The sequence below is a fragment of the Manacus candei genome, unplaced genomic scaffold (genome assembly GCF_025592945.1).
Source record: "Manacus candei isolate 608988 ecotype Guabito, Panama unplaced genomic scaffold, ASM2559294v1 h1tg000073l, whole genome shotgun sequence".
Classification (NCBI taxonomy): domain Eukaryota; kingdom Metazoa; phylum Chordata; class Aves; order Passeriformes; family Pipridae; genus Manacus; species Manacus candei.
In genome coordinates, this window is record NW_026138121.1 from 4,458,791 (window position 1) to 4,468,199 (window position 9,409).

A 9,409-nucleotide genomic window follows, 5' to 3' on the forward strand; every position below is an offset into this window, starting at 1 on the left:
GGGGGCGCTGCGCGCGCGGGACCCGCGCCTGGCCGCGCCCCTGCGCGACCTCTGGGACCTCCACTAGGCGGCGCCAACACCCGCGGGGGGTGTGGGGGGGCCGCGCTGCCCTGGGGGGGCCCGCGCGCGCCGCTGCCCGCCCTGCCCGCCCTGCCCGCCCGCCCTCAGGGGCCCGCGGCGCTCCCGGTGCCGGACTGCGGCTCCGTGGGGGTGCAAAACTTGTTTAAATTGCCCTGAGCGCCCAGCAGGTGCCCGCGGTCGAGCCCCAGGCGAGCCCTCGGCTCCCCCGGGGATGTGTCAGGTGAATGGCGGGGCTGCTCTGGAGGAGGGGGGGGCGAGGGGGCCTGTCCAGTGGGACACGGGGACAGAGCCCCGAACCAACCACACACGGTGTCCTATCCCTGGGAGTGTCCAAGGACAGGCTGGACGGGGCTCGGAGCAACCTGGGATGGTGGAAGGTGTCCCTGCCCATGGCAGGAATTGGATGATCTTCAAGGTCCCTTCCAACCCAAACCATTCTGGGATTCTCCGTTGGCGAGAAAGCCCCTGCTCTGAGCTCATTTCACTGCACTCTGCTAAGATTGGTGCTGGGGGGAACACCTTCCGTTTTAACTTCAAAGATTTCTGCTGTTATTCTCCATCAAAACTGAAGGGAATCGTCTTCCTGAGCATCTGCTCTGTGTTGTGACTGTACATCACCAGTGACAGGTCCACGCTGGATGTAATTCAGCACAGCGAGCAGTGTCCCACTTGGCTGCCCACACTGGCGTCGATGTCCTGCTCTCTCACCAGATCAAATGTGCTGTGAAAATATTCTGTCATCACACCGAGTTATGGGAATTCAACAAGTTATTTTTTTAACTTCGAGGCTCCTTGTGAAACATGTTTGGATTCATATGTGATGTTCTGGCAGGAGATGAGTTACACTATTTACAAGATGAGCTGTCGTGACTTAAAAACCTTGTGAAATGACATTTTCATGCTGAAACATAATCGGATGTAGTTTAGAACTACCCATGGGAGTAAAGAAAAAAAAAATCAACAGCTGGACTTTAAAGAAGTAATTTTGCTTTCTGAGTCCTTTACCATGCACCTGTGCACAAAGAGACAACAGCTGATGAGTTCTTGGCATCAAAAGCTTCCACTTTGGTCACTATAAAGCAAACCACAAAAACTCAAGAGTTTGATAACCCACTGTGAAGTAAGAAGCAAATAAGAGAGTTCCAAAACCATTGCCAATACCTTGGGCTTTGAAAATTTTAAGCAGTTGATTTGTTAATAAAAAATGCTATTTTCACATTAGCTGTACTTTTTTTTTTCCTTCTGGATTTTATAATCCTTCTATACCAATCTACCATAAAGTAATTTGTGCAGGGGTTTAACAAATTCCCAGATGGTGATTTTATTTTGCCACTAGGTAGCCCAAACTGTGGTGAATTCACTGATTCAGGTAAGACTAAAACAAACAATTACCTTGCACATTCTTTATTTTTTTTTAATATTTTGACAACTTGAGAAAGCTCACATTTTTTTATCTTACTTAAGCAGGAAGAATGTAATCAGAATTTGAAGCTCCAGGACAGGGTAAGTACTTGCAGGCACTTCCAGGGACATGTAGCTGTCCCTCGACACTACTGAGAGTCATTTCCTGGTGGTGTTTACAAATCTGTGTTGTATAAAGCTTCAAGAACAGAAGGTGCAAAATAGAATGTGGAAAATAAGAAGAACAAATCTGAAGGAATTAGGACTCACCCAGGAGTGACAAAGCACAGATAACAGTGTTATTCCTACAACCTTTTTTTGCCCCTGAATTATCAAAGTATTTAATTTGGTTTGCCTTGCTTCTAACCAGGAGTATCTTGGAGGGGAAATGTTCCTGAGGAGAAACAGCCTTCCCTATCCCTTCCTTACAGCCATTTTAATTTTTAGTTGGAATCTGGGAGTGGCCTTGGGCTGTCACACCTGGGGCAGACTTTTACCTTCAGCATTCTTATGATCCTGGCTTGGTATCATCATTCCTCACTGATAATACTGCAGAAGGCTTCTGGCTTGCCTTTGGTGGGGGTGGTTTGTTGGTTGGTTGGGTTTTTTTGTTTTAATTTTGCCCTCAGCATAGCGATTGTGTATCTCAGGCTAACAAAGATCCAGCACTTTCCAAAGAAATGAAACCGAATCCAAGCAGCTCTATGGTCCCAGCCAAACAGCAAATAGGATTAGGGAGTATTTTCAGACCATAAATGGAGATTGCTGGCATATGATATGCAACAAAGAGATTTGCTGTTTTAATCTGTGGTTGATAGGAAATGCTGCAGCTAATCCTAGGAAAGAAAGAGAAGAGCAGTCGTCTGGGAATCTATACATTTCAGAGATGGGAGCTGTGTTTTAGGCTGTTACAGAGACTTGAAACAGCCAGATTAGCTTTGAAAATTCAGCAGCCACGGGCTGTTCAAATGCAAAATCTGGCAAAAACACTTGTTTCTATGGCAGTGTATCAGGATTGTATTTCCTTTTATCAGTGGAGGGCTGCAGCAGGACGGGGTTGGAAATAATTCCTCTACCAGAATACTCATATTTCAGAAATCTGATTGGTTTTGTCTGGTTTCCATCATCAGAACTTCCAATTCTCAGTTGTGTGCAAGTTTGGACATGTTTTTGTTTTACCACCCACAGTTCTATATGTCGTGGAAACAAGAGTGACCCTGCTGTCATGAGACCACGAAGTTTTCATGGTGTTGTGCTACTACCAGGGGCAGAGTGAGTAGGAATAATGTGTGGTTACTTCTCCTTGTTCCTACTTTTATCTTAGGCATTGGTCAGTGACAGGGAATCCCATTGAATTGCTGTCACATCTGAGCTTCTGGTATGCACTGAATTTCTGTAGCCCATTACAGAGACTCCTGGGGAATGAACCCAGGATTTTTATAATTACTAAATTCCATTTACAGGTATCACTTGAAACACTTCCTGTAGAACATCAACACACCATCTTTCACTTAATGAAAGCGTAAAACCCCTGATGTCAGTGAATGGATTGATTTAGCAAAGAGAAAGGTTAAAGATAAATAATTAACAGCGTGACTGGCTGTTCCAGAACAGGGCTGCAAAGCTGATGGCTATAAAAACACATCAAAAATTTCTATCAGTGACTATCTGCAGGTCAGCAGGAGGGCAACGGAAGAAACGGATCCATAAGCATCAGACTTGTAATGCTGGATTTTGGGAAACTGTGTGGAAGAAGCCTTGGCAGTCACAGGTTGTGACACTGGATTTGCTTGTCCTGCCAGTCTTTTGTCTTGCTGCTCCCTGTAGGTTGTGGAATCTCACTCCCATCAAGTGTTCAGAGAGGTGGATGAGCTCCATGGTCACAGCCAGGATGATCCAGGAGGGTTTTTGACAGCTGAATAGTTTGTGTAGATCACTGAAGGTGTGTGAATGTCACCCTGGTGCTCTCCTGTGCCTCTCTGACAGATGGGCAGGATAACATGGTGCCAGCAAGGAAGAGGCAGTGCCAGGAGATTCTGTGCCCACATGAGCCTGGAGCTGAGCTGAGTGTGAGGAGCAGCACTCACAGTAGTCCCAAGGTCCACTCAGACTAATTTATTGCCCTTCCAGATAAATGAATTTTCACTCTTTTGGTCATGTGTTTCTGTAGTGCACTGAGGTGGGTTCAGAGTCTGGGTAAAAACATTGCAGGGAATAAAGGCACTGCTGGGATTACACTGCTCCAGGGCCTGATAATTCCCAACATTCAGCATCTGCCTGGGCTCTGCCTGGGCTCTGCCTGACACCTCTAAACCTTCCTGACAGGGGGGCTCTGGACAGATGGAACCAAGGGCATTGCATCTCTGTAATTGCCTTAACAGCCAAATTTGTAATCACTGCAAAGAACGAAATTGGGTTTGTGTGGCATGACCTATTTTATGTAACATCATCTTGACGGTCATTAAATATGTTTTCATCCCTTAATTCTTTATTGCTCAAATCCTGTATCAGCTTTCTGTTATTTTACCTGGCTGGTGGAGAGTTACCTGGGTCAACACTCTCTCCTTAAACATTGCTGTAATATTAGCACTTTTTAAAAATGTTTTGATATTTCCTCAGTATTCCAGACCTGTTGAAATCAGCATTAGGCAGCTAATCATGTTGAGTTTAAAATACTTATTCCTTATATGATTTATTTCATAATCTTTGTTACAAGTCTTTGAGTTGGTTGTTCAGCCACTATGTTTTCAAATGCACAAGTACTTTCTGAAGCTTTTGCATTTACTCTGCATCAACAGCTTGTCTTCATCTCCTAATGTCCCTTGACTTTACTGTTGGCCTCTGGCCTGGCAGAAGTTGATTTCCTACTCTCCAGCTTCCTGTGCAAGTTTTCTACATTTTCTCACTTCCAGCAGTGATTGTTGTTGGTTTTCCTCTTTTTTCTTGCTATAGTTTTTATTGTTGCACTCTCTTTTTCATCTTCACTATGGTAGACTTTCAAGCACTGTTCTGATTTGCTGCTGATGTTTGCAGACATTTCCCTAAACCTTGTTAAAGCAAATTCTTAAACCCTTTTTACCCTAATCTCAATCCTCCCCTCCTTACACCTATTTTTCTCAAATCTGAGAAACTAGCACTTTGAGGAAGCAAAGAATATATGTCTTCACACTCTGACCTGTTCTCTGCCTCTCTTCTTGTTGGGTGTGTTGAGACACTTCAAACCCAGGTGTGGGGGTCTCCCTGTCAGGTCCAGGGTACACAAATCCAGCTCCAACTGCCTAAAGCTGTGAACTCTTCAGAGGAGAGAATCAGCTGTGCATGCAAGGGTCACATGTGATACCCTGGCTTTAAGAATGCTACTTTTTAATTCTTACTTTGAGCACTTTTTGTCCTCTCTGGGATTTAATTTTATGAAATGCTTCCTTTTCCTTTCGGATTCTTTGTCTCTGTTGAAATGCTCTCTAGATTTCCCAAGAACAAACACTCTTTTCTGTGATTAAAGCTTCAAACAACCAAACCCATACACATACACATGTAGTGTGTATATACATATACATATATATATATACACATATACATACATACATACATATATATATATATATATATATATATATATATATATAATCTTTGTTTGGGTTATGTATGTATATACTCAAAGAGCCTGAGTGTTTGTATCTAAAATATGTGAGGAAAACACAGAGCTAAATAACGTGCTGGAGTAGTAACAAAGTAAGTCTCCTGTTGCTAAGTGAGATGGACAGATGTTTCTGAGAGTACAATTAATACTCTGCTCATGTCCCTAAGCCAGAAAGAGTTATATTTAATTCCTGAGAAATTATCCAGTAGAAATGAACCCAGAGTTAAAGATTCTATGAAAGAAAAAGCATTTGGGTAGTGTTAATAGAGCAAGAACTCTATTATATTATCCCAAAAAATCCTTGGAAAATTAGCCCAGGACACAGAGCTGTGTGCAGCAGTCTGAAACCATAGAGAAAGGAGACAATATTGCTCAGGAACTGGCTAAACACCAGCTGGGATGGACTGGATCACTGCCCCAGCAGCCCAAAGTGACCACGTTTACCAGCCCAGACTCACGTTTTTCCTATTTCTTATGGCCACATCAATCAGGAATGTGGCTGACTTGCATAAGACATCCCTCAGATCAAATTCCAAACAGCAGTTGGGTGATTACCTGGAGGGGTGAGTGTTCCCAGAACGGCAGACAGGGAGCATGGGGAGAGGCTGACGGAGAACAGCAGCTTTGTTGAATCCATCCTGCTCTTGCTCCTCCCAGGTGATACACCAAGCCCTAAATGTGAGTGTTTTCCCCTCTCTGGGGACATCTCTTTGGTGTTGGTGCAATATTTTGTTTCTCATTGTGCTGTGAGGCGTGGTTTTGTAAACGTTTTTAATGTATCAATTAGGATTTAATTGCTTGTTGCTTCAATATTTGCTCAGTAGGTTCAAGACCAGTGAAGTTCTCAGTGTGTTTTGCTTGAGCAGGGAAATCAGGCTGGACCCAAGCACTGCAGAGCAACTGCTTTGATTGCAGATTTGTTATTTTATGGGCACTGCATGGACACAGCACATCCCAGAATGGTCTGGGCTGGAAGGGACTTTAAGGCTCATCTCATCCCACTTCCTGCCACGGGCAGGGACACCTTCCACTACCCCTGGTTGCTCCAAGCCCTGTCCAACCTGGCCTTGGACATTTCCAGGGATGGGGCAGCCACAGCTTCTCTGGGCAACCTGTGCCATCATCTCCCAGCTGTGCCTGCCTGGTAACCAGCAAACAGAGTGAACCAGACCTCATTAAACTTTAGCAAAACACAGGTGCAAAATCCATCATCTGAGATTCAGGAGGAGTCCATTTCCATGCCAGCCTTCCTGCCATGATGTTGCTGTCCTATGCAGTGATTAAACTAATTTTTTTAAGCAGTGGTTAGTTTAAAAGCCTGAGGAGAGAATGACTGTTAAAATAATTAGATTTCCAGCTCCAGTTTCCAGGTTAGGATATTATGGACACGTTTGTTCCTATCACATTTGCTTTGTGGTTCAGTATGAATTTTCAATAGATGACTTTGTGATAAGAAAGCAGTAATTCAGATGCAATTATATAAACAGTAAGATCAGCCTGGAATTAGCCTGGAGAGTATAAAGCACACACAGAGCTTGTACTGGGTCACTGCCTCTCCCAGCTCAAGGCAGAGTCAGGTTCCTGTAATAGGGAAGAATTCCACTGACAAGAGGTTGGTCTTTCCAGACTTTCACTGTGGCAGCTACAGGGTAAACCAGGCTCTGAAATGAATGGCTTTCCTATGGGAAACTGGCAGCTTGAAGAGACTAGAAGGTGATGGCCAGATGTTGGTAGACACTGTCATTTAAATTTTGTCATTTAGAGGCTCTAGAGTAGTTCCTGGAATTGTCTTGGAGCTAATCAAGGCTTTGTTCTCGGGATCCCCCAGCAGGTCTGAGAAATGAGGTCAGCACAGGAGACAGACAGAGAGGGATTGGTGGAGTTGAACTCTTTGCTGATGTTCTTTATTGTAATTTGCTTGAATCTGTTTTTTAATTCTTGGCAGTGTTCCCGTTTCATCACTCCTCTAAGCCAACTGGAAATTGAAAAATCCAGTTTTATGCCTGATATGCACAGTTGTGTCTCTTTCTCTCTTGAACATTTTAAATGATGGTCTTCTTAGGAAATTGTTTCTAAACGAGTGAGATTATTTTAATATTTTGGGTTAATTCTAGAGCTCATATTCTCTAGCATGTCACATTTTCAAATCCTTCAGCTCCTGTTATTTTTTCTTTGTCAACATTTTATCACTCATTAGTGAGAAGTTCCATGTATTATACTTTAGTGAGGGAAAATTGCATTTGTGCTGTTTTTAATGGCCTGTTTACCCTTGTTTTCTGTTTAGCAGTCGGTACTACTTCAATTAAAGGTCTGAGATTGGAAAGAAGTTGTCAGGCTGTAACTAAAAAAATTAATATTACTCCTAATCTGTGACTGTCCTGACTGTTCCAGTTGAATGCCAAGGAAAGGGCTGGAAGGTACATCCCATTTTACTCGGAGTTTGCTTTGTTTGTTTGTTCGTTTGTTTGTTCTTCCCCACCTAGCATGAGGCCTTTCTTTGTGGTGTCTCTCCTCTTTGGCCTGACTTTCGGACAAACAGCCTCACTCTGTGCTCCTTCTGAGTACACAATCCACGTGGAAAAACGGGAATGTGCCTATTGCCTGGCCATCAACACCACCATCTGCGCCGGATTCTGCCTGACTCGGGTACGGGGCCTTGCTCTGCTTTAGGCAGGTATTTCTGTAACACCACTGCAGCCCAAGGGCCTGTTCTCGCAGAAAACAGAGTGTAAATGATCTAATTCTGAAAACTTCGCCACCATCACGTTCCCAAGTTAGGTTTTTGCAAAGGTAAGGATGAGGAATGCGAAGCCTCCGGGACTACGGAGTTGGTAACACCAGTGGCACAGCAGAGACCTGGCTGCTGCTGCCACTGCAGAGCCTCTGGAGGCACTTTGTGGGGGCAGGATGGAAGAAGTAAGGAGCAGATTATATTTGGTCACTCTTAATTAATGTAAATAACTGAGGCTGCTTCTCCTCCCACTGCTGCTATCCCAGCTGGCTGTGGGAACAGCTCTCCAGTAGCCACACCACACATTGTGCTTGAGCTTCACTGCTCAACACAGCACCTAAAGTTCCCTTCCAGCAGGGAGCCAGCACAGATCCCAAAGCACTGGGAGCACTCTGAGCCCAGTGGATTAATTAAACCACAAGAACAAGGTGAATGCATCAATGTGTGGAGAGATCCCCAGCCACAAGCAGCTTCAAAACCACAGCTCTGAACAGAGTAATGCCAGAGCCGGGCTAAGCACAAGAGGTTTGGTCTCTGCACTCCCCAGGAAGTTTCTGACACGCAAATGCTTCAGCGAAACAACACATTTCTCTTTTCTTTGTAGGACAGCAATGGCAAGAAGCTGCTGCTCAAGAGTGCTCTGTCCCAGAACGTGTGCACGTACAAAGAGATGTTGTACCAGACAGCGCTGATCCCGGGCTGCCCTCACCACACCGTCCCCTACTACTCCTACCCCGTGGCTCTGAGCTGCAAGTGTGGGAAGTGCAACACTGACTACAGTGACTGTGTCAGGGAGAGGGGCAGGACCAACTACTGCACTAAGCCACAGAAGCTCTGTACCATGTAAAGCTTCCAGAGGAGTGTGGGTGAGATGTGCTGCTCTGCTCACCACCAAACAGAAATAAAAGCGTGTTTCATGTTAGGTTTGCAAAGTGGTGTGTGCAAAGATTCATTCTGAAAGGGTATCATTGCCTGTATTAATTCACTGCATATTCTGTAACTGGCTGCAGGTTTGTGTTTATAACCCACCCAAACTTGCTCTGGGGAAGAAGAAGAAATGACTTTGTGGATGTATAAACCTCTGCTTGTAAATCCCGGGTATTTTATGAAGAGATGCTCAGAGATTTGATATATTGACATATTTCGGAGTTTGATGTTGATGTATTTTGGAGTTCATATCTTTCACTTGATATGTTTTGGAGTTAAAAAAGGGCAACACATACTCGTGGTATTGAACATTTTAATCAGATTTTGACATATACTTGCAGCCTTCAAATTAGCATTCAAATTAGCAATGGTCTTTTTCTATCTCTGTAATATTATTTTTTTTTTGTGGACTGTATCTTCAGTGTTGTCAGCTGGGACTAAGCACATACAGTTTGTTTATCCACATTGTAGATCTGTATCCTCCCTGCTGTTTTCCAGCCGTGGTTATTGGGAATGCTCTCCATGTCTCTGCACTAGTGGCATAACCCTCCCTTTCCTGCTGAAATACACTGTTTGAAAAACCTGGCTACACACTGAAAGAAAACGGGTTTAGGATACTGGGAAGAAAT

General features: G+C 44.2%; 1 protein-coding gene and 1 long non-coding RNA gene across 5 annotated transcripts in view; one reads left to right on the forward strand and one right to left on the reverse strand.

The window, feature by feature from the left end:
• The window catches only part of LOC127480496 (uncharacterized), a 115,994-nt gene that overhangs the window by 56,670 nt on the left and 49,915 nt on the right, over positions 1-9,409 (reverse strand). The gene's annotated exons all lie outside the window — the stretch shown is intronic.
• On the forward strand, positions 111-8,785 carry TSHB (thyroid stimulating hormone subunit beta). 3 transcript variants are annotated; one of them, XM_051808688.1, is made up of 4 exons: positions 111-1,450; positions 2,671-2,754; positions 7,606-7,768; positions 8,458-8,785. In XM_051808688.1, exons 2-4 carry the CDS (start codon positions 2,708-2,710, stop codon positions 8,698-8,700), a joined length of 453 nt encoding a protein of 150 aa, XP_051664648.1. In that variant the 5' UTR covers positions 111-1,450; positions 2,671-2,707; the 3' UTR covers positions 8,701-8,785. The 3 variants fall into 3 exon arrangements, with proteins under 3 accessions (XP_051664648.1, XP_051664649.1, XP_051664650.1); XM_051808689.1 differs by having other exon boundaries at positions 111-2,754; XM_051808690.1 differs by lacking the exons at positions 111-1,450; positions 2,671-2,754 and adding an exon at positions 5,425-5,800.